At 39.8% G+C, this 25,665-nt stretch overlaps 1 protein-coding gene across 5 annotated transcripts in view; it reads left to right on the top strand.

The window, feature by feature from the left end:
• Positions 1-25,665, top strand: part of PIEZO2 (piezo type mechanosensitive ion channel component 2) — a 450,496-nt gene that overhangs the window by 247,333 nt on the left and 177,498 nt on the right. For all 5 annotated transcript variants that reach the window (XR_006778951.2, XM_045793888.2, XM_045793887.2 and 2 more), the window contains exon 5: positions 18,494-18,656. Coding sequence is in view for 4 of the 5 variants with exons in the window: in XM_045793888.2 (XP_045649844.2) it covers positions 18,494-18,656 (163 nt within the window). In the remaining variant the exon portion in view is untranslated. The remainder of the gene's footprint in view (positions 1-18,493; positions 18,657-25,665) is intronic.

Below are 25,665 nucleotides of genomic sequence, written 5' to 3'. Positions count from 1 at the left end.
ATCATGAATATTTTTGCATATCAGTGGTCATGGCTGCAGTGAATTAGGAGTAGCTCACCTTATCCTGAGAGGTTGAGTGATTTTTCTTCTACAGAAATTGTGTTGAAGGCCATGCCTAAGAAGGAAATAGTTCTAGACCCCCACACCGCACAACTCTTAATGGCACAGTAGGTGGTGAAGAGAAACAAGCACCCAAACCTGCAAACAAGAGCCAGAGACAGGTGGTGGCAAAATTCCACAGCAGAGCATTTCACTAATATCCTTTTGTCTGCCCTCATCTCGTGACCTGTGAACAAGAAAAAACCTGACAGCATGTTGTTCACAGAGCAAATGGAAAATGTTGAACAATGAACAAGTCAATAACACAGGGAAGTATCAACCTTAAATGAGAGCAGTCAGAGAAGCCACAGAGATAGCTTCAGATGGCTTCTACCGGATGCTGTTCATTGACCTGCTGTTCATAAACAGAAAATTGTTTTCCCTCAGTCATCATAAGCACTGGTTGGGTTTGCGATCTTCTCTGAACTCTGCTCTGACTGGTCAAATATATTTACATAGAAATCCACACAAATAATCGAATTCCATACTGGAATGAATACAATTTCAGTGAATGTGCGTGTTTTGTATTAGAACACTAATGGGCGTAGACCATTGTCCAGAGGATTAGGAGGATGTAGATCACTGTCCAGAGGATTCTTGTCTCCAGAAATCTGAAACCAAGGGCTCAGGCTTTGCCCCCAGTTGTTAGGTAGTCACCAGCACTTTCCAGAAAACAGGTGCTTAACTTCTTGAAGAAAAATGATGGTAAGATATGAACATTGTTCTGCTTGACTCATTCATTTTCACTAGGATACATCTGCCAAGTGGTTGAGTGGTTAGTGTTGGTCTCCACCTCCCCCAACTCAGGAATGCGAGTATGGATTATAAGTTATCCACACAATGCTCTGAGTTACTTTTAGGGAAGAAAAAAGCCAAAACAAACAAACAAATAAAACCCAAAAACCCACTTCATCTGTTGCAGAGAGGCATCGAGTAGAGATAAAACCTGTGGGTCTAAAGGGGCATACTCATTCCAGTGGGTAAGCTAAGGTTTGTTTCCTACTCTGTCTGAGATAGGCACCTCACAATTGCCAGTCCGTCTCAGGCCCTGACACTGCTCATTATTTGACCAACAGCACCATCCCCCGAGCCATGTGTTCTGTTGGTGGCTCTGTTATGGGGTCCAAGTGGCTTCACAAGGTCATTGGCATTCTCCACCAAGCAAGCCAGGAGTAGCCCAGACCTGGTGGCTTGTAAGCACCTGGAGGACAAAAGTTCTCCCTGGGAAAATGATAGTCCTTGAAGGCTACAAGGGGAGGAAAAACCAGGTAGAAGTATGAGCCAAACACTTTTCTCTATGAAAAAATTTCGTCTCAGTAAGGAAGAAGGGGAGAGATTATACAAATCTACAGACACGGAACATTATGTGTACCAGGAGGAAGTTCTAGAGCCATCACAGCACCTAAACACTCAAAGAATATTTAATTGACGTGCTTGCTGAATTGCATGGTAAAATGAGAACTTCATTACAGCATAAACAATGAGCTGTTATTGAACAATCAGTCCCACCAAATTTATCAACTATGAAAAAGGATGATTTCTTATACAGTCCAATAAAGGTGTTAATTAAATAAATACTTCATATCCAGCTTTGTGATAGGCATGAAGAGTATGGGAAAGAAGCATAAGAACTGGTCTCACCCTGAATTGCTCACTCATTCTCAAATAGATGCCCCAAAGTTGTCCATATGAATAATTTCAATATGAACAGCTTTTGCATTAATTATCAAGGAACCCAAGTGGACAGACCATGGGCCTGGACTAGAAAAGAGAGATCTAATGTGGAAATCTGGTTGCATCTTGGTGAATCAAGAGGGTTAGTTAGTATTTGCAGAGGTAGAGGGGAGAGTTAGTGAGGGGCAGCGACAGGAATAAGGATGGGGTGGGCATGACCTGTATGAGCACCACCAAGAAATCTGGCTTGACTAGGGTAGAAGATTCATATCCTGAAAATAGGAGAGAAACACACAGTGTTCAGATTTGTAGGCATACAAATGGCCACAGTTCACTCAAAGAGAGTTTATTTTATTTGTTTATTTATAAAAATACTGAATCTTTGTTTAGGAGAAAGTCTCTCAATAACCACCCATAATCCCATAAATCAGTGATTTGGTAATAGATCTTGGACTGTTAAAAAATAATTTCCCAGAATTTCAAGCAAAGGGATTCACAAAAGAAACCATTTCCTCTGCATCCAGCAGTGTTAATTTTATCCTTGCTATAAATTTTTCTGTTAGGGAAATCCCCTGGAAGAAGAAACCAATGAGCAGCTTCTGTGGAAATACCATAGTGAAATGCTCAAGGACCTTTGGGACCATCTTTCTTTTTGAATGTTGAGATGTCACAGAACAATGTCTACCATTTAGTACTTTTTCTGTGTTATTTTCAACAGTTAAATTATTTACAGATGCAGCTTGTTTTAAAAAAATGCCATTTGTATCAAGTGCTCTCTAGGTTTGGTTGCGGTGTTTCTTCCTTTGCTTTGTCTCAGATGTTGGTTTTTCCTCTCTAGTCCACCTGGATCATTCTAGATTGTCTTTGTCATTTCATACTGGATTAATCTAGCTCCCTCTCATGCTTGCTCGCTTGCTCACTCTCAATCTCTCTCTCCCTCCTTCCCTCTCTTTCATTGGGTTTACTGAGGTATAATTTATGTTCAGTGAAATTTACCCCTCTTGAGGTGTGTAGTTCTATGAGTTTCACAGATATATACATCATGTACCCACCACCACCTTCAAGATATATGACATCTCCATTGTCCTGGAAGGTCTCCTTCTGTCCCTTTGTAGTCAGCTCTCTCCCTGCTCAACCAGTGATTGACATCTCCATTGTCCTGGAAGGTCTCCTTCTGTCCCTTTGTATTCAGCTCTCTCCCTGCTCAACCAGTGATCTGATTTTTGTTTCTATGGTCTTATCTTTTCCAAATTGTCCTATGAATGGACACATGGAGCATAGGACCTTCTGTGTCTGGCTTCTTTCACTTAGCATAATGCTTTTTAGGCTCATCCCCAGAGTTGAAAGTATCTGTACTTCATTAGATCATTGTGTAGATCACAATTATCTCTTGACCAGTTGGTGGATGTTGGAGCTGTTTTTAGTTTTTGGTGATTATGAATACAGCTGTTAAAAACATTTGCATCTAGGTCTTTGTGTGAGTATATATTTTTATTTCTCTTACTCTGTCTCTAAATTGTCTATTTTGTCTTCAGTCTGCTTGCCAGTTCATGAATTCTGCATTACTCAAAATGCTTACTGAACAAACTTTTGAAAACTAAATCACATTTTCACTGCATGGGGAAGTATATTTAGAGATATTCTCTGGCATTTCTATTTGTAGTGTAGACCAGCACGCTATAATTTTTGCTTTACAAATTTATATTTTCATTTTTTGGATTTACTTATGGGTACACTTTGGGACAGTTAAGGATTCAGAGATTTTTTTTTTTTTTTTTGCTCATGTGATTATTGAATTTATTCCTGGAATAATTTTGATTTGTTTTACTGCTTGGTACTTCTAGTTTGCTGTAATTTGCTTGAGTACAGATCTACATCGCTTGCCCACAATCTCAAATTCAAAAATGCTCCAAAAACTTAACATTTTAGAGCCCAGTTTGTTGGTGGCAAAACCTAACCTGACCTGAACTCACCTGGTAGCCAAGGGAGACCATTGCAGTTTGTGTGGGTTGTCCCAGGTGTGTGTGTTTGGGTGGGACCACTGTCCTAGTGCCCAACTGCCAGTATTAAATCATATAGTAAGAGGTGTCTCTCCAAAGTCAGGAAGAGTATGAATTTTGAAATATGTTTGGCTCCAAGAGATTTGGAGAGAGGATTTCTGTTATTTTCATCTGTTCTCTACCTATGTATCATCTTTATCTGGGCCCTATACAACTGCCCCACCTGTTTGATAGAACGTGCTAGAGAATCATTCTCAAACCTTTCTACTGTGACCACATTAGTACCCTTTATGTCATGATCCAATGTAATGCAAATCTATGAAGTTACAAAAAACAATCCCTACTCTTACCACATGCAATGCACTCCTCTATTTTTGTTCCACTTTATTCTATTGCTTCATGTGAAAGAAAATGCTGGTTGATGGCCACTCAGTATGTTTGATAATAAACTGATTAGTCATGGCTTGCATTTGAAAAAAAACACTGAGCTGGAGGGTAATGCCCAGCACGATATACAGAAAGCTAGAAGCAGATTAATAGAAGTTAATTCAGCTTTTGGCTGCTTACTGTGAGACATTACTGCAATGACAAATGCTTGTACTTCATGGCATTTGCAGACTGTCATATTGACAAATGAGAGCTGCTCTGCCTCAGAAATATGTGTGGATTAGATTCATAATCCTTACTCTTAAGATCATGCAAATGGAGACCCCAAGGCTGCATATCCTTCAATAACCTGAAGTCAACCCCTGACCTCCAGACAGAGTAGATCTTACCTGTTCCCCATTCTGCAGCAGTTCACAAGAGCTTTGCAAGCCAATTAGAGAATTACTGTAGGAGTGTGTCAGTCAGGGCTTGTGGGGGACCAGAGCTGCTCGGTGATGCAATAAAGAATTTATTCCAGGAACTAGACTGTATAAATTGTGGGTGGAGCTGGGGAAGTGAAGGTCTGACGAGAGAGGTGGTGGTGAACCAGTGCATCCGAGGAGTGGGCGCATCCAGGACTTGAAGCGGGACCTGGTGGAAAGCTTCTGGAAAGGTCCCTGGGAAGTTCTGTCTGTGCAGCCACCCAAGCAGGTGGGATGCTGGGCTTGGTCTTTTGGCCTGCCTGGTCCAGCTCCCAGGAGGAAGGGCTGGGTTTGGAGTGGAGGAGAGCCCAGACAAGGGCAATCTACCACCACCTCTTCGTTAGTCTGCCACTGCATCCAGCTGTGAGAGGACTACAGACCCAGTGGCCCTGCTTCACTTGCACCCTCCAGCCCCACACAGGTATCTCCTGAGACCTTTCTGATTCAGAACTCTGCAGGGTCAGGATTCCAGAAACAGCCCACCTTAACCAAGTTGAGGCAGCACAGCCCAGCAACCAGGAGGTTACCCTCATCTGCAGATTGTTGTTCTCTATACCTTTAACCATTGTCTTCAGAAACTGTACTGCAAATGCTCATCATTAATTTCTCCAGTCTGCGGAGACATTATAATCACATTTTATCATTCAGAGGGGCCAAACATTTGGTCCAAGGCCTAAAAATAATTCATTATCAAAACAAAAAGATTTCTCAATCTGACCTCACCAAACTATTCTGATTTCTATTTAAGTAGGCCGTGGTTTAGATTAATTTGCTGCTCTTTTCTTTCAACATTGCTCAGTGGTACTTTATTCAGTAGGCAAGTCTCAGACTGAGGGAGGGAAGGACTGAGAGAAGGTGGGAGGAACATAAAGCTGGATTTGGAACTCGGAGCATTGCCGGTGATGGCAATACCAGTGCACATATGAGCAACTCAAAGGTGTTCACGTCTCTCCTTCCTGTTGTCTCTTCTTAAATCTCCCTGGGATCAAGAATCAGTGAGATCCTTCCCCATCTTTCCTGGCCTCCCCATCTTTCCTTCCTCCTCTTTACAATCAAACATTGAGAAGTTGGTGCTGCAAAGTGTGCAGTTAAGGTGAAGGGCTGTCTTGAAGTGCTGGCTGCTGTAGCAGGCCAGTGTGTGGGGAAGCCAGGGCCTGGGGGGAAGGAGGCATGGAGGTGCTGGAGGGAGTGTCCCCAGTATAAGAAAGTGACCCTGTGCCAGTGATTACAGAAGTGGCAGGTAGATGAGGCAGCTGGTGTGGTTTGGAAAAAAGTTCCATTAAACAAAACAAAACAAAACAAAACAAAACAAAACAAAACAAAAGGATTGAGTGTATAACTAAATATATAAAGCATAATGGGAGCCGGGTTTCTCACTATCTGAGCAAAGATTTATAAACGGGGGAGGCAGAGACCAGAAAGAATCTTGAGGTATTGAATTGAAATGGAAAGTATGAGAATGAGTTCATGTATTTTATTTATTTATTTTTTTTAAAGATTTTATTTATTTATTTGACAGAGAGACAGCCAGCAAGAGAGGGAACACAGCAGGGGAGTGGGAGAGGAAGAAGCAGGCTCCCAGCGGAGGAGCCCGATGTGGGACTCGATCCCGGAACACCGGGATCACCCCCTGAGCCGAAGGCAGACGCTTAACGACTGCGCTACCCAGGCGCCCCGAGTTCATGTATTTTAAAAACACATGTGCACAGAAAGATATAGAAATAGTTATAAATGTACCTTTGCATGTGTTAAAATGAACACACCTATCTGTTTCCTACCCTGTCAAGTAGGATGGCCCAGAAACAATGAGCTTGTCAAGCACCAGACTTCTGAGAGCTCAGTTCTGAATACCACACTCCAGAGAAAGTAAAAACTGGGATCTGGGGCCCAGAGAGTAGAAGGGCTGGTGGAAGAGGAAATAGGGGATGGGCCTGAGACCTTACTGGGTCAGAAAGTAGGAAAATCCTTAATGAACCAGAAGGACATCACAGGAGCCAGCTTCCAGGGACTCTCCCAGCTCAGGAGCAGTCTGAGCATCAAAATAAATAATGGCAGTTCCAAAATACAACCTGTCTAGTAAAGTGGGAACTCATGGCTCCAGATTGACGTCAGTTGGCTAAGTAATTAATTTACTAGGGATAAGGCAAAGTGCTTGCTTAGAGCACGACACAGATTTATAAGGACAGGCACAGCTGACCAGCTTTGGCAGAAGTTATTGATGGCTGAGGTTGGTAGACGGAGGTCTGACAAGGACTGGGACTATTGTAATTTTAGAATATCTGCCCACAAAATATGAGTTGAATACAAAGGGGGAAATGGCAATAACCACCCAACCAAATGATTCAGGTAGGATGTGTTGGAATGGCAGGCCCCCATTTGGTGCACTGAGGACAGCATCATTTCTGTGGTGCTCTTCACAAGAAGCATCAGCCAGGTTGAGGGCCATCCTACATAATGAAGGCTGCATCATTGACCTCCCAGAGCATGAAAAACAAAGAATGACAGACTGAGAAGTGGTCCCAGAATGAAGGAGATTGAGGAGACATGACAGCTAAATGCACTGCATGCTCCTGGGGAGGGTCCTGGCCCCAGAGGAGGAAGAATAAGAATGGAGTCTGTCATTGGATGTAGCATGTCTGTGTTGATGTCCTGAAGGGGAAGAATGCATGGGGTAATGCAGGAGAGCCCTTATATGGGAGAAGTACTCAATGGTGTAGAGAGACGGGGTGACACAGGTGGAGATATCTGGTCCTGATTCATCCCACACAAATGCACAGGGCACATCAGCCCACCTTCCTGTACCTAGACTAAGCTTCTGCTTGCTTTATTTAACCACATTTGCAGTGTGTGTGTGCAGGCACGCATTCAGTGTGATCATTTTATCAGTCCCTCAGACTGCTTGCTCTATTTGCCCTTTCTGTCTCGTTTAAGGTTCTCTTCAGTTCCGGGATTTAGTCTCCAGTGGCTGTCTTGGACTTGACATCTAGTTTTCTCCCTTTCCAAACTCACACACTTGAATAGGAATAAACACTGGTTCTCTTTCATTCCAGCCCACTGCTCTGACCTTTCCCAAGTGCAGCTTCTTCCACTCATCCAAAATTTGCTTGGCGGGAGGTGGGTAGGGGTACAGCAAGCATCTGTTGTTTGTCACACCTTTATGAGGGATGTGGTATTTTCTTTTTTTATAACTTAGGAAACTGAAGAGTTAAATAACTTGCATATGTACACATAAAATCAAGTGGCTTATAAATATGGACCAGTACCTCTTCAAATGCCTTGGCATTGGCATTTGCATTTGCATGTCCAAATGTCATTCAAGGTCATCCCTGGCCTGGACCCTGCTACCGTTCAGGGCTGTCTCCCACCATTCATTCTCATCTTGTAGATCACAACAAAGTCCATTTGTTTGTAATTCCCCAGACACACCATTACTAGTTCAGATATCCTTCAAAACCCATCTCAAACTAAGGGAACAGTCCCTATTGCCTCCTTGATAAATAAAGTCAATTATTCTCTCTTTTTTGCTGACACTTCCACACACTCCTACTTTTGCCTTCACCCACCTACAGGAATTTATTTGCCTCCTATTGGCCTTTCTTACTATATAGGACTGGAAGGTGCTGTGTCTTTCTTGGCACCATCTGCCTGGGACCTGGCAAAATGCCTGTGACCTGATACATACTCATACATATTTGTTGAATTAAATTAGCAGGGATGGGGTTCACTTCAAGGTCTTGAAGCCCAAAGTTCATGCTGTTTTCTTTATTCCATGTTCTCTTCCAGTAGTGACACAAAGCCTTTTGCTTTTTTTCGGATCAAGTGTTTATGAAGAGGATAAATGGGCTACTTGGTCGCAGCTACCCATTGCGTGTCTTACTTTCTTTTTAACAAAATTAATTTGAGTTCATTTTTCCCAAGCTATTCAACACAGTAATTCAAGCAAGAGGGGACATCTGAGATGGCACATTGTGTTTACTGCCAGTGTTGCTTAAGGAGGGTAATTTCTGATTGTTTTTAATGTTGTTCTTGTAACCCCACGTCCACCAGACCTGGTAACTCACCAGCTGGACAGTGTGACCAATGCTTTGTTTGTAACTTGGAAGGCAAGTCACTTCAGGATAGGCTCCAGGTTGTACAGCTCTATTTTTATGAATGTTATGATGGAGTTTTCTCTTTTGTTATGAATAAATGATGTGGAGACTACAAACAGTGATCTATAGGAATTAGTGTTGTTGATAGAGGACAGAATATCCTTTGCGAGCTCAGAGAAAATAAGAAAAGGACAGATCCAAGAGGCAGAGCATATGCACTTCCCCAGCAAGGAAGAGAGGACAGCTACAGGAAATTCTTGGATCACTGCTTTTTTATCATTGTTTTTGATAAACAGTAAGAAAGGATGTCTGAGAGGTTTTCACCAAGACCTTTCCTTGGTGAAAGCCTTGTCATGGTCACAAAATCAATAAAAAGGAGGCAGAAGAGGGAGCTCTCAAATGCTTAGAGAAGTTGACAGGAAGCGAGACCAGTGGATAGAACGTATGATCATTTACACTAATGTTTCTATCCATGAGTTTGAAAGAGCACACACACTATTTTTGATTGGGACAAGTGCAGAAGATGAGGTTGAAAATTCAAAGTAATAGAAACTGCATTAGCAAAGATCCAGAAGTTGGAAGGAATATGTCCTTGTCATAGGATGGTGAGGCCCATAGAAGAAGGTCAGAAGTTTAGTAGGAACCAGAAATAAGCTTAAGGATAGGGAACCCTGAACACCAGGTTGAGGATTTTAGATTTGATGTTTTAGGATATTTTTTAGAATCTTGCCCAAGAGAGTCACATAGCAAAAGGAGTGAATTCTATTGTTACTGCTTTGGAGTTTTATTTTATTTTGTATTTTGTTTGTTTCAGTGGGTTTTTAAAAGTTTTAATTTGAATTCCAGTTAGGTAACATACAGTATAATGTTAATTTCAGGTGTACAATTTAATGATTCAACACTTCCATACAACACCAGGTACTCGTCACAATAAGGGCACTCCTTCATCCCCATCACCTATTTAACCCATCCTGCCACACTCACCTCCCCTCTGTTAACCATCAGTTTACTCTCTCTAGTGAGGAGTCTGTTTCTTGGTTTGCCTCTGTCTTTTTTCCTCCTTTGCTTATTTGTTTTTGTTTTTCTTAAATTCCACACACAAGTGAAATCATGTGGCATTTGTCTTTCTCTGACTGACTTATTTCACTTGGCATAATATTCTCTAGCTCCATCCACGTTATTGCAAATGGCAAGATTTCATTTTTTAAATGACTGAGTAATATTCCACTCCAACCAGCTCTCTGGGGGAAAAATACCCTATTGGCAGCATTAGCCAACTTCCATGATGTAAATACTCCCACTGTGGTCAATTTCAAGCTAGTAATAAACACTGTCACTGTACCTAGAGCTAGAACCAGCCAGCTCCCACACACTCCTGAAAAGTCGAGTGCGTAGGGATGAATATTTGACAGTCTCCTAATCCTTTTTTCTCCCTTCTCTTCCCTTCTGTGAATGAGCTTCATCAAAGCAAGAACCTTAGGATTCTCTTAACTGACCTTCTGCCTCATAAACAAGAGAAGTGAAAAGCCATCAATACACTTTATATAAGAATGAGGTGTGTGCGTTCCGAATGGAGAATAGCAACTTCTCACAAAGAGATAAGTGGATTAAAATACTCAAGTAGTGTTTCACCTTTAAGGTGAAAAAAAAAATCCTGCTACTAATGTAAAAAAAAATTTCTGAAAATCCAGCATCAGCTTATACCTTTAGATAATTAGAAATTGGCATGCAATTGCTATTTTAGTGATAGAAAATGTTTCTGAGTTCATAGAAATGAGCTATTTGGCTTCTCCAATACATCAACAGCTGTGGAATCCCTTGATGTGAATATTGAAAGCGATTCTCAATAAATGGTACATTTCTTTCCAGAGTTTCTCATCCAAACCTTTCTTCACTTACATCAAATTATGTCTTGCTATGTGAAGTCATATATTCAATAAAAAGATAGCCTCCATACATATTTTAAGACACGTGGGAAGCAGTTGAAATCAGTTTTATCTCTTACATTAAGGTTTTATTATTAGATATACATTCACTTTGTTCTTAAGGTGATTTATGAAATCTGAGTGACTGGTGGACCTCAATCAAACGAGGACCTAAGCTTAAGGAAAACAGAAGTAGTCCACCTCTTAGTGTGTCAACTTCAGAGACCACCAAAGTACCGGGCAGACCATATCAGTAGTTTGTATTCATTTAAATAATGCTCATTTGATATTTTAATCATTTATTAGAATTCCATTGAAGTTGACCTTTTTACTAACTCTGAACCAAAGGACTTACCTCCCAAAAAAGAGTTGCATAAATGAAATTATTCTTTTTGAACTTCTGGAGAGGACTGTGGTTGCATTTATACCTGGTTGCACCTTCTCAGCAATACCTGAAACTCCAACAGTTTTCTTCTTTCCCAGTCCCATCTCAATTTCACGGCCTTCTTATTGTGGATTTTCCTAGTTGAAATGAACTTTAGAGTCGGGAAGACCCTGAGAAATCATTTTGTAGATGAAAAAACCAAAACTTGGAAAAATGAAGTGGTTTGCCCATGGAAATGCCCACATGCCTCACTTCTTTTCTGGACCTTGCTGGGAAGGATGGTGATTATATTCAATTAATGAGTTAGACCTAATATAATCATGGTCATTAGAGCATCAGTTGAGTTGGTCATTATCCCCCGAAACCATAAAGCTCCTAGAAAAAAAAAATTATAGGCCATAAGCTTCTTACATTTTAGTGTTGAATTTTCAGGTCTGATTCCAAAAGCAGATGTAACAAAAGCAAAAATAAATAAGTGGAACTACATCAAACTAAAAAGCTTCTGCTCAGCAAAGGAAACATCACTGAACAGGAGAAAATATTCACAATTCATATATTTGATAAGGGCTGATATCCAAAATATATAAAAAAAACTCAAACAACCAAAAAATCAAACAATCCAATTAAAAAAAAAATGGGCAGAGGATCTAAATAGACGTTTTTCCAAAAAAGACATACAGATGGCCAATAGGCACATGAAAATATGTCAACATTACTAGTTATCAGGGAAATGCAAATTAAAACCACAGTGAGATACCACCTAACACCTGTTATAATGGCTATTATCAAAAAGACATATGTTGAAGAGGATGTGGAGAAATGGAACCCCTCTTATACTGTTGGTGCAGCCATTATAAAAAACAATATGGAGATTGCTCAAGAAACTAAAAATAGATCTACCATGTGACTGAGATCTAGTTATTCTACTTTTGGGTATTTATCCAAAGAAAATGAAACACTAATTTGAAAAGATACATGCACCCCTATGTTTATTGCAGCATTATTTACAATAGTCAAGATATGGAAATAACATAAGTATTCATGGATAGATGAATGGATAAAGAAGATGTGATACACATGCACAATGGTATACTATTTGGCTATGAAAAAAAGAAAATGTTGCCATTTGTGACAAAATGGATGGACCTTAAGGATATTGTGCCAAGTGAAATAAGTCAGAAACAAATACTATATGATTTCACTTAAATGTTCCATCTGAAAAAACAAAACAAATAAACAAAGAATACAAATAAACAAGAAAAAACAAAACTCATGGATACAGAGAACAGACTGGTAGTTATCAGAGGGGAAGAGGGTTGGGGAATGGGCAAAAAGGGTAAAAGGGGGATCGACTGTATGGTGACAGAGAGTAACCAGACTTATTGTGGTGATCACTTTGTGGTGTGTACAAGTATCAAATTATTATATTGTACCCCTGAAATTAATATGCTGTACACAGATTTTACCTCAGTAAAAAAGTCATTATTTTTCCAGCCAAGATAATTGACTTCATGTTTTTCAAATATATTCTACACAAGGAATTTTAAGCAGCATGACTATTCCAACTTTTAAAAAGAATATGAAGTATTAAAGATATATTTTTGTTCCTACCAACTGACTTTCAGCCAATTTAAGGACTTGAGCATTACTAATATTTTATGTTTGGTATTTATACAATACTTTATTGTATCCCGTTTCTCTTCCCAGAAATAAGGGTTTGTCATTTTCATGTCATTCTTTATGCATAAATCCCAAAGGGATTTACATTCTGTACTTTTGCTGCTTCTTCTATGTTCCACATTATGGTTGTGAGATGATACAACCATATTTAAATCCATCACACATACTTTGGCACTACTTTATTCATTTATACTATTTATTTTCTTTTATGGAAGTGTGCTAATTTAATCTGTTCATTTTCCTCTTGAAGGATATGTAGATTATTCCCAATTTCCAGCTCCCTCAATTCCTTTTCGGGAGGTATAATCACTCTCAACAGATAAGATCAATGTGACTAGAGCAAGTTTGGAAAGAAAATATTTACCTGTTTAAGAGAACATGATGTTTTAAGCAGTTTAGCGTATGCTTTTATATATATATGAAAAATATAACTGTTGTATGCCTGCAACCCTAGGATAACATTTTATAGGGAAATATATATATCGATCTCATTAATTCATTAAAACAGGACTTCTACACAAAACCTGGTCAGCGTGATTTCAAATGTAGAATTTATTTGAAATAAAATTTAATTTATTGTTAAATGCACTGGATGTATACTTATAATTAGTTCAGAGAACTTATCCAAAGATTTACCCTATGCAATGCACTGTCCCTGGACAATCTATTCTATTGACTTTAGCCAACATATATGGAAGAAAATTCTACTCCTTCAGCCATGACTTCTCTCTCAGGCACAAATCCCATTGTGGCTTCCAGCATGAAATAGTGCCTCTGCACTACATCTCACATTACCAGGAAAACACTGCCTCCACACCCCACTTCCTACAGCCAAATCACAATCTCTCCCTACAGTCTCTCAGTTTCCTTGGTGACTGTGTTCCTCCTTTGCTCCAAATCCTTCAGTAGTTCAGGCTATGTGGATTCTTTGCCAAAAACCCAGCCCAGTTTGGCCCAACCTTAACCCAACTTTTTGACTTTATCTCCCTTCATAACCAACAATCAATTTCCAGGACAGTGCTTGGCACATTGTAGATACATAATAAATATTTTTTGAATGAACAAATAAAAAATTCTGCCAAATTGAGCCATTTAATGTTCATTAGATACACTTCATATCTCTTGTTCTTGAAATGTTTTCTTCAACATATGTATTTAATGAAACCATATATATATATATTTCATGATTTATATTTTCCAATTTTGACAATTACATCTTTGTGTCCAAGTAACTGAGACTAGTCATGAACACCTGATCTCCAGCTATTCCCAAACAAAGTAACATTTCTTCCTGTCTGGGTTTGTATTTTATTTTTCCTGAATGAAATTATCTAAATGAACTAAAATATCTCATCTAATTCTTCACCAGTACTTGGCATAAACTACTGTTATACAAAGTAAAGTGTAAATATTTCAAGATAGCATTTATTCTGCCAGTCTTTACTCTGTGCACACTGTACCCCATGTATGTGTGTGTGTATATGTAAATGTATATATACACGCACACACACACACATGCAAGTGGAGTATACATATATACATACATATATAGTTCTTGTATACAGAGGGGCTGCAAACAGGAAGCTCTCATTTGGTAAATAAGTGAGCGACGTAAGATGTTAAACATTATATGATCAAGTATGTTCAAGATACGGCAGGCTTCTAAAGGAAGAAGTGCTCAAGGAAGGGTGATGGAAGGGCTTCACAGTGGAGTTCTGGAAAGTGAGTTTGAGAGGTGAGGAGAATATAGAAGTGTGGAGAAGGGCACTATTGGCTAGGCGGCACAGTTCACATGGTCAACCTTATGCTTCTAAAAATGAAACTCTGGTAGTAACATGGAGACCTGCTGGCAGAGGGGACAGCCTGAGACAAAATAATAAGGGTGGTATTGCAGTAATCCAGGAGCAGAACTGGGATGTGGGAATAAAGCGGCAGCAAGAGAAACATGGAGACAGAACCTCCAGCTTTTTAGTGAGAGAATGGCAGGGTCCAGGTTCTGTCTTGGTTGCTAGATTGACGACAACACCATTTTTCAAGGTTAAGAAAAACAGAGTTTGGAATAAAGATACCATTTAATTTTAAAAGCTTTAGAGGTGGACATATCTAGTAGGAAAATAAATATCTGTTGGTATGTCTCAGGGGAAAGGTTTGGACTGTGTATGTATATTTGTAAGTCAGCATGTTGGTGCCTGGGGGAGCATGGGGAGTAGAGAAATCATCCAGGTTTACCATGTAGTGTTAGAAGAAAAATAAGTGAAGAGTAGAACCTTGAAGACTCATCAGTATTTGAGGAGAAAACAAGAGTATGGTGGATAAAGTCCATCCCAGTACTTCTTAGAGGGATTTCCCACTAAGCAATGCAAGTTTCCAGGAACATCCATAGTAGGCAAATAACTAGAAGAGAAAGGTGAGAAAACCAAGGAGTAGGTTTGAGAGCAGAAAGGGCTGATCTTGCTTGTCAGTGCAGCACAGAGATGGGTTCAGATGATAAATAGAATGGGTTGTTTGGGCCTTGCAGGGGAAGATCACTAGTGACCCTTGACAGGGTGTTTTCTGAGCAGTGAGGGCAAAGGAGCCTGTTACAGTAGGTAGAAAATGGCTGAGCAAGGACAGGTGATGTGAGGGATGCCTATACTCATCAGAAGTCTTTGAATAGAAGTACTCTGCTCCTAACTGAGCAGTTGGGTCAACCATTTAATCCTTTCCCTTGTTGATTTCCAGTCTATCAGAGGAAAGGAATTGGGCTATTTCTAGTTATCGTCTAGCTTCATAATTTCAATGACTTGCTGAGTCAGTGGATGGATAGTTGGACAATTGGATGAGAGAATAGAATGAGATGTCACCGACTTCAAAAGTTATTAGAGACCTATTAAACATCAAATTTATAGGGGTTAGTTGCATGCTAGGATAGTTTCCAAATTATCCATTCATTTCAATAAAAAATCTAGACCAGTAAGCAGACTCTAGCCCAACATTTCCTAAGACCTGTTGCATGAACACTAGCTCAGTAAAATGTAATAGGCATCAGATAAAATTTTTAAGAAATTAGTTTTGGTCAAATAGATTTGGGAAACAGAGGTATAAATAAACTCGAATCTCTTGTTTTACTACAGAACTTCACAGGTTCGTTACTACAGTAATATGCATTGATATTTTCTAACACTTATTTGACCAAAGACCTTTTTTTTTCTTTTATTTTGCCTTGTTTTGTTTAATTCACTACATTTCTGAGGACAAGCACTCTGATGAATGTACTTTAGTAGACAGTGGTCTAAACAATGAAGAAGGAAACGTGATTGATAAGATGATCCCCAAATGATATATCAGTTAGACTATGACCTGTTCATTGGACATGCTCTTCATTACATTCTTCAAAAGTTTCTTTGTTTCTGCAGTGGTGGCATTATGAATGCACTGCTTTGTTAACTCAGCAAGCCAAGAGTAGTAGTTAATAGGTTAGCACCTCTGTGGCTGAATGATTTCATTGCAAATCGGGATCACAGCCCACTCCTGGATCCAGTAGCTGAATTCTATCACAGCGAGTGGAGTGATTGCTTTTGCAAACAGCATTCATTTACTCCCGTAATATATGTATGCTGTGAAATGTGTCTTTTGGGACCAAGAAACACAAAGCTGAGACTGTTGCCTCAAAGCGACTGTTTGCAGACTGGGAGCTTAATGCAGTCCGCAGGTGGGAAAGGCATAAGGCTCTGCTCTGGCTTCCTACTTCTCTGTGCTGTGGGGCAAGAAGCAGCTGACGCCACATCTGCAGTCCTTGTCACCTTTCCTTTAAGAATTCTTTCCCCCTCAACTCGGCTTGGTTAGTGCTTTTCATACAACGTCACAGTCAATTTGCTTCCCATGAAAGAGCGCTAATAACCTATTCCCCTAAATCCACCTGATTAGGCCTAGCAGCTCTCCTGATCTTAGCCCCACACAGCAAACACCCACCAGAGCCTGGCCTTTATGTTCTGGCCTCTCTCCTAGATCCCCTCTTTCTTCTCACTGTAATGGTACTAATTTTTGCTTGCTCTGTTTGATCACTTTAAAAGTCCACCACAAACTTCTACCTTTGTCCTGTGATAAAATCAATCATTAGATTTCATTGTTGTAAGTGTAGTTTGGATGAAATTTTCTTAATTGAGTTCTCTTCCTCTTACCCCAAATGAATGGAATTTGCAGTGTTTTTAATACCTCTGACACAATGATGTTTGCTTCATTTATGGAGATAGTGGGATCTCTTCCCACTTTCATGCTTCTCTGTTCAGAAGGGTTTAGAGCCATTTATAAAAAGCGAAGCTTATGTGGGGCATGCTCTCTTCCAGACCATTTTTTTAAAAAGCACATTAGACTGGTCTGAAAACTTTTTCCTAGACTCTTTACGTAATTAAGTTTTAACTTTTACATATTATTATATGTAACATAAATGGAAACATTCTAAATGTACAACAATAGTGGAATAGTTACATGCTATCTGCTCATGAACGTGGTGATGTTTAAAAATCATCAGTGAGTTGTAAAATTACTAGTGATATATCAAACGAACGAATCATTTTTAAAACAATAGGTAAGATATGAGCTTAGTTTTGTAAACTCTCAATATGCGTTTTGAGGCACAGAGGAAGCTTGGAAAGGAAAGCCAGGCAGGTACATTCATGAGACTGCAGTGGTCGAAAACATTCAGACCTAAAGGGAGCTTGAGTATACATATTCTGCTCTCTCTGTATCTGTGTGACTTTAGGGAAATAATTTTACTTTTTGGAGCTGTAGTTTTGTTTTGTTTTGCTTTTTTTCATATGTAAAAGGAGGATTAATAATAATGCCTAACTTTATATGGTAGTTGGTTGGATGAAATAATAGGTATCAAGTTCTTAACACAGAGCAATTGCTCAGTTAGTGGTAGATATTATTAACAATGCTTTAATTTAATAAATGTTAACAGTGGTTATATCTAGGCAATGGGGGACTTGCTGTTTATTATATTTTATGTTTTTGTCAAAATATATAATGTATACATTAATGAATCTAGTATGTATTTGATCACACACATGCTTAGCCCCTAAACAAGTTTTATCTCTGATAAACGTTGAGTCACTTGCATTTGACTCAGATGAGATAAAGAAGGCAAAGAGTATACCTCTTTGGCACGGAGGAGAACAAATGGCCATGGAAAGCCCCTCAGTGGAATGCCGCTTGTCAGTGTCAGGCTTACACTTGAACCCAAATCTTCCAATTCCAAGTTCACCATCCATTCTCCAAGATTAAAAGAAGAAACCTACTAGGTGTGCCTTTCTTGGAACAGTATGGAAAACAAAATCAACTCCATATTCAAAATAACGAAGAGGTCCTGCTTTCAAGGATTGCTGTAAGATTTTCCCTGTTTTCCCTCCAGCTTTGATTTACATCTAAGGTAAAATATCTCCTGGCTGCTAGTATTGTCTAGTTTTTAACTGCTTCAGCTAGATTGCTGACACCTGTGTCTTTACTGCACATGTGGCTTATTTAATGACAGTATAGTTCATTAGCGTGTTTTAGAAGTGAGGATTGGTTTAGGAGTCTTTATAATATTTCTGAAACTCCAGTGAAACCCTGGTGACTTCCTGAATCTCAGCAGATTACAGAAGACTTTGAGTTTGATGAAAACCTTTCCTGTACCTTCTAGGCAGACACTGAGTATTGCTTTTTTAAAATTCATTAAGGAGATACAGACATATTTGAAGATAGTGTCACCATAGAAAGAGAAAAACAACTAAATTTCCTCCCACCCCCTCTTTTTTTTTCCCCTCCATAGCTTAAAGGGAGCTGATGCTGGCAATGGGATCAGAGTGTTCGTGCCTGATATCGGGATGTTCATTGCTAGTCTGACCATCTGGCTCGTCTGCAGAAACATTGTTCAGAAACCAGTAACAGAAGAAGCAGCACAGTATAACTCGGAGTTTGAAAATGAAGAATTGGTAAATCTGATTTCATGCCTCTATCCTCCTTCTTTGATTTCTGAGGGCCTTGAACCTTGTAATAAGTCGTGTACGAGTGAAATGTGCATAGCACTTAAGCTTTGGGGTGCTTGGCTTCTGTTATGTTGCACAGCCCCTGTTGTAGTTCTGATGGTTAGGCATTAGCCATCCACACCTTGGCCATGAGGAGCCAGTTCAAGCAATATGAGGGCTGCCCTTCGTGAGGCATTCATCCTGACCCAGTGTTCTTTTCACTCTCATCTAATATTATCTCAGATGGTTGACCTTTCAAATTCATAATATTGTGGCCCATTGTCTAGATACCTTAGTTATTACAAAACATTTAGAGAAGAAGTAACACCTGGTAGTTCTAGGACAAAAAAAGTAATTCCTCCCTGAAGGGAGGCTTTCTGGCCTCTGTACCTTGCTCTTCAGAGTGGGCTTGTGTTAGCATATTTTGATCAAGTTATTGTAAAGTATTCCAGAGAAAAAAAATATATACCTTTGGAAAAGTGTAGGAATTGGAAAAATATAACAATAATGAGGAAACTGTTAATTTTTAGCTGTGTGTTTTAGCAGAAAGAGTTTCGGAGACTCAGGGAGCACGTCAGATCTCACTCAATGTGTGAGAGCAAGGCAGGCAGCTCATCACTGTCCCCAGACCTGTTTCTGAACACTGCTCTGTTCTAATGACTGTACTTTGTTATGTGAGTTTCAGTGACATCGATTTAAAAAGTGATTGATTTGGTAATTGAAAGATGAAATTTACAAAGAAAAATTACTAAAAAGACTTACTCTGCACAGTTGGCACAAGACACAGCTACCAAATATTTTTACTCAGAAGTTTTGGCAAGAACTTTTACCTGAAAAACTGAAGTTAATTGAAATCACTTACTTTGAGAATGGTAATCACAAAGGAATCAAGGAAGACAATTCTCAGTTATGGCAAATGACCTATGTGCCTCACAAATAAGTAGCAAATTGCCTAGTATAGTTAATAAAAACAAAACAATAAAGTGAGGATATAATTCAACAAATCTATACAAACTAGAAATGATATTACTGCCAAAAATCATTATGGGTAAAAAATACACAATCACATTGATCACATTGCATATCAATATCCTGCTATTTTTAAGGCAAATGTTAATAGGTGCTTGGTGTAAAAAAGCAATTATAGCAACGGAGCAACTAACCCTATCTTGCCTTATGTCTACAAACTATGCAGCACTTGTCAGTGCCTTAAAATGGGTTAAGACTATGAAAGTGCCTTTTCTTCTTGTTGGCTTTACAATTTTGAGATAAAGTTAAAATTTTAATTTCTAGTTTTACATTTGAACTTCAATTTATAATAGTTACAGTTTTGAAAATCATCTGGCTTTGATAATTATTGCCAAAAATTGTCCAAATTTGGTGAAAGTAAACCCACAAACTCTCCAGACTTAGGATTTTTCATTACTATTAGTTGTAAAGGCAAGATTGTTTTTCAGTTATCCTCATATTATAAATAGAGGATAAAAGATATCTATTGTAAATTGAGTAGACAGACTCTGTAGGCGGATGTGGAAGCTACTAACAGTGGCTGTGTGATGTTGAGAAACTTGTTTATTCTCTTTCTTCTGCAAAATGAGAATGATCATAATCCTACATCATGGAGTTGCTGTAAGCACTAAATGAAACGTCAAAACACACCTAGCGCAGTGCCTGCTCATTGGGTTGCTTAATGAATTGCTACTTGCTCTCCTCACCTTGCTTGCTCTTCTCCAATTGGAGAGGTCCTAGAGCTGTTACAAATTCAGAGTCCCCTTAGAATGATAGAAAGTAAAGTTGGGTGGTGACTTTGAAGCCAAACCACTCAGTAAGAGAGTCCCTTTTGTGCTATATATCACAGACAGCCATAAAGAATTACAAAGCTTCTTATAAAATGAACTTCTGTCACCAAGGACAAATGCTTTTTTTACCATAGGACTAGGGAAGCCTACATTGACTGATGGAAGTTAACGGATTTCAGGTTATGGTTAAGGTCACACATCTGGTGAGGAAGAAAGCACGGAACCATCACATGAATTAGTTCTAAAATCATGTTTCCTTTTTGATTTCACCCAGTTCTCAAAGATAGACTTATGGTACCTGTCTTCCAATTGAAATCCGTTTAAATATCTGTACTCTCTGTATTATTAATCACATTATTTAAAAATAACAAAAAGATGATAGACATTCTAAATATTATTTATTTGGGGCTTTGAGAAATACTAAATATCATTATTATAAGGTTGAATTTCTTCCCATTTAGATGTATTTTGGCCGCATTTAGATCTTAATTTCCATTCTCTTAGTGCATTCCATCCCCCCAGGTGACCGGGGAGGAACAGGCTGGTGGGTGAATCTTCTGAGATGAATCTACAAGGAAATATTTCGTACATGTGAACAGTCTGGCTCGAGTCCGAAAAGAATAGAAGCACATGGCCAAAATAAGTAGGAGAATTTATACTGTTTTGGAAGGTCCCAACATATTTCCTCCCTTTTATAAATCTTGACATTTGCACTGTAGAATGTTTGGTTTTTCAGGATCCTTTGAAAGAATAGTGTTTGCTGGCATTGTTTCTTCTTTCATTTGTCTCAGTGGAGAAATGGCAAAACTAATCCATTGGTGCCTGCAAGAATTTCTTTTCAAATTCAGCATTGTTTTAAACTAGCAACTAATCCCTGAAGAAGACTCAGAGTCTTTTCTAATCTTGCTCAACTTGATAATTAGGCTCAAATTTGTGGTTTTAAAGGGCATTGCAAATCCCTGGATTACTGGCAAAAAGCCCCAGGGGGAGTCAGCGGGTGGGAGGATCTGCCCTGGTATTTATTGCATTGTTACAGAGAATCTTGCATTGTCCTGAGAACAGACCTCAGTAAGGGAGCCAATTCCTCAAGTGCCAAAAAAGGTTCTCTTTGGACTGACACATCTGTAAGACCACCTGTGCAATGAAACACTTTGCAATTTCACCAAACTGCTGTTTTCTTGTATATTTCTGTACTACTAGCTCTTTCTAGCTATTTAATGAGATTTCAGACTTTATTTTTTTCGAAAGCAAATAGTATTCTAATATATTATTAATCCAAATTTATGAGAAACTAGATGTTTATTCAAATAGGAATTTTAGTCATGACTTGGTCTGCTTAAATTAGTCTGACAAATCAAATATGAAGCATAAAAATAATATTTCAGTATAAGCATCCACCATCTGTTAAAAATGCAGGGATGCAACATTTGGATCCTGCTAATGTTTGGAAATTCATTCTGAGCCTTAAAACCTATACCCTCCTTTCTAATATCTAATGTCCATTAGACTCCTACAGCATCTGCATTTCGGCACATAAAATGACCAGTGGGCCTCAAGTTTCAGCTTTGAGGTTCTTGAAGTTACTCTTCTTTTTTTTTGAAGAGCAAGAAACAAAGAATGAAAGAAATCCATCTTTTAACTTTCACCTTCTAATAAGGCATTCAGCATCCCACCTGAGATTTAGTCCAAAATCACCTGTTTTAAGTTTTCTAGATCCTGCCTTTTCAGGCACGCAGACACTATCGACTGAAACATGGCAGCATTCAGTAGAGTGGGAAGCGGGGCAACTACCCACTTATCCTACCAGCCTTGAGCTCCATGGCTTTTGCTGCCTCTCAAGGTCATTCTCAGGTACTAGGCAAGAGTTTACTGTCGTATGTCCCCCAAAATGCAGCACACTGGGTCTGTCTTCTCTGAGTTAAACACATTTACAGTTTGGGGGAATCTTTAATTGTGGTGATTTTAGATGCTATTAGTTTAAATAAAGAGAAAGTTTTTAAATGGAGGAAATCATTGGCCTGTTGTCTTCAAAAAGCCTCAGGAAAGCTCAGTATTTACAGAATGAGCTTCAGGATAAGTATCACAGAGACAAGTTCACTTTAGATTGTGGCTAAATGTATCCCCCACTGTCTTTCAGCTACATCTCCCTGGACACAAGGTGAGAGCATGGAGTCCCTCTCATCCTTTCCTCTGAGAGAAACACACCTGGAGAGCATACCCACTTTATCATGTAGAAACTCAGGGACGTTACATGATGGACAGTATGTTAATTGTGTGAACTTTGCCTAGCCTGGACTTGAATATGTGACCGGTCATAAAAATAAAGGAAAGAATAAGCAATTAGGAAGGCAGCTCACATACTTATACATTATTAAAATAAAACCATTCCAAATTAAATATACCTTCATTTCTCTCCCATTTGTTCATTCATTTAACAACATTTAACAGTGTGTGCCTATTCTCTGCTTTATTTTTTAAAGAAAATCAAAGCTCCGAAGTAGACTTTTACCCTTCTCAGTATGTCTGGGTCAATGTTTTCAGAAATTCTCAGAATATTTTATTCTGTCCTTGGTATATTTGACAGGCGATATTGCACATTTGAATTGCAAATAACAACAAGACACCCTCAAGGGAAACTTGTTTGGGAGATTGCAGAGCCCCGTGTCCCTTCAGCAAGGGTAACATGGTTAGGCACACGTGCATGGGGGGGAACCTGTGGGCCCCACTCCTGCCACCTGCACCTGTTCCAGAGGGTCTGCCTCTCCCTCACTCCTGTGAGGGCGGTGGTGCTATCCGTCCTTCTCGAAGCTGTAAACACTGAGATGGAATTGTCACCAACTTAATGTCATTTAATTCCCCATGTTTCTTTCAGCGTATTGGTGGCATGTGTTTGAGGACAGGAGCTAGATCTCCCACTCCTCTCTGCACCCAGCTTTCCTGCTGACTGCCCACCCAAGTTCACAGGATCACTGTTCACCCTGTTGCCAGAGCCCCGAGCCCTGCTAAGACCCTTGATTCCTTGGATCCCTTACCCGTTATCATCAACAAGTCCTAGGGCGCTACCTTGACATTTCGTCTAACATCTGTTCACCTTTCTCTGTCTCTCCTGCCACAGTCCTCATCCCACCTCTCAACCAGACCACGGAATAAGCTACAGCTGGACCTCCCCACCTCCAGCCTCTGTTCTCACCCTGTTCCTCTGCTACCACACTCTCTGCCTTATCCTGATTATCCTTGTAAAATTATAAATCAAACTATTGTCACTTCCTTGGGTAAAACACCTCATTGGATTCTCATTAAATGAGAACCAAATTCAGGCTCCTAACCTGAGGGCCATGCACTTCCTGCCTCCATACCCTCTTCTGGGCTCTGTCCCGCTCCTTCTCTGTGTGTCTTGGTGCCCACAACCCAATAGCTCTTTCCCTTCTGCCATGCAGTTCACTCCCTGCTCATTCATGGCTAGTTTCTCCTCCTTCATTGGGTGACCTCTTTCCCACAGAGTCCTTCGCCGTGCACCGGCCCACATTATTCCCTGGTCTCTGTCTTGTTATATCCAGAACATTTATCACACTCTGTAATTATTCTACATACTGCTTTTTGTTGTTGTTATTTGTTTTCTATCTCCCTCACTAAAGTCTAAGCTCAGTGAGGGAAAGGATCCCATCCGTCTTGTTCTCTGTTGCAGCAAATCTTGTTAGCAAAGTAACCTGAGATTGCACACATAGTGATGCTTATGTACCTATCAAGTTAATTGGTTAAGCACTGACTGATTAATATGGAGGCTTGCACAAAGCAATCCAAAGTATAAAACTAAAGCAGCAAACTGTAAGGGGTCAGCCCAGGGCCAGGATTATCTGCAAAGAACTGCTTCTCCCCCAGACTATCAGAGGATTTGGCAGGGCCAGGGCAAACCCACACACCTGTCTTGAGTGATCTCTCCTTGCTGTAACTGCAGAGAAGGATGGGTATTTATCCATGGGTACGCTTATTTATTCAGTACCTACTATGTGCCAGCATGGGCGAACATGAATATCTAACATTTTGAAAGTTAACATATTTTGCTTTGCTTTCCAGGACATTTGTCCTTTTTTTCCCCCATCATGTTTGCTTTGGGAATAACTGGAATTGGGTATTCCAAATCCCTGTAATCAGGGTTTTATATTCTCACTTTATAAACAGTTATATATACTTGGTTTATTTCCTCTGAGTGAGCGCAAACCTCTGGGATCCCAGGGCAAATTCCCACCCTGGGCCTGGCACGGTGCTCAGAGCAGAGCTCAGGCTCAGGAAAAGTTCTGAGGGGAGGGAAAAATGGGAGTGGAGGACGGGACGGAACGCTGTGGATTTCAGAGCAGCTAGAGCAGGGCTCAGCCTTTGAACATTTTAGTAACAAAGACGTGCATTTTCTTTGCACCTCAGTCCATCAGAAGGTATTATATGGGTCCTGAATCTTTCAGGAAATTTTGGAGCAACAGGAAGGGTTGCGTGCCCTCAAAGTGCTGCTTTGTTATCACTCCCTGAATTCTTTATTTCTAGAGGGAGCACTGGGTGTCAGAAGTGCTAAACTCAGCTGTTTCTTATAGGAGGAAATGGATGGATGGTCCCTGGTTAGTAATAATCTCTCTAATCAGAGACAAACTGAGTAGATGGCATCAGGGTATGTGTGTGTGTGTGTGTGTGTGTGTGTGTGTGTGTGTGTGTGTGTGTGTGTGTGTGTGTGTGTGTGTGTGTTCAATACCGACTTGGTTTTATGGTATGCCATTAAGTGATTTTTTTAAAATAAACCCTAGAGATATAAACCTTTGAAATAATGGTCAATCCGATTTGGCTGCCCTCCATTATTGTTCATTTCCCTTTCAAATGTTTCAGGTGACTTGCAAAGATTGGTGCAATCTCTAACTTGGCGATTTGACCTGGGACCTTTTTGGAGGTTCTGATGCAGGGTCCATCGCAGAGCTATGGAATCAGTGTCCTGGAGGCAGGGGGATGTGGGTGGTGGCACCAAGCTCCACTGCTCTTGCAAGTTTGGAAAGATAATCTTCCTAATACAAGTGTGGCCGTAGGATGAAATATTTGTTTATCCGTATGATGCTGTCCCGTTGGGCTTACATAACATACAGTGACGTCACACAGGCGAGGCGCTCGCTCTGCTTCCTTCCTCAGACAGCATGGTGCCT

The sequence above is a fragment of the Ursus americanus genome, chromosome 19 (assembly GCF_024610735.1).
Source record: "Ursus americanus isolate L20-20 chromosome 19, mUrsAme1.1.p, whole genome shotgun sequence".
In the NCBI taxonomy this organism is placed as follows: Eukaryota; Metazoa; Chordata; class Mammalia; order Carnivora; family Ursidae; genus Ursus; species Ursus americanus.
The sequence above is the reverse complement of the archived record's forward strand: the minus strand, read 5'-3'. Positions and strand labels throughout refer to the sequence as shown.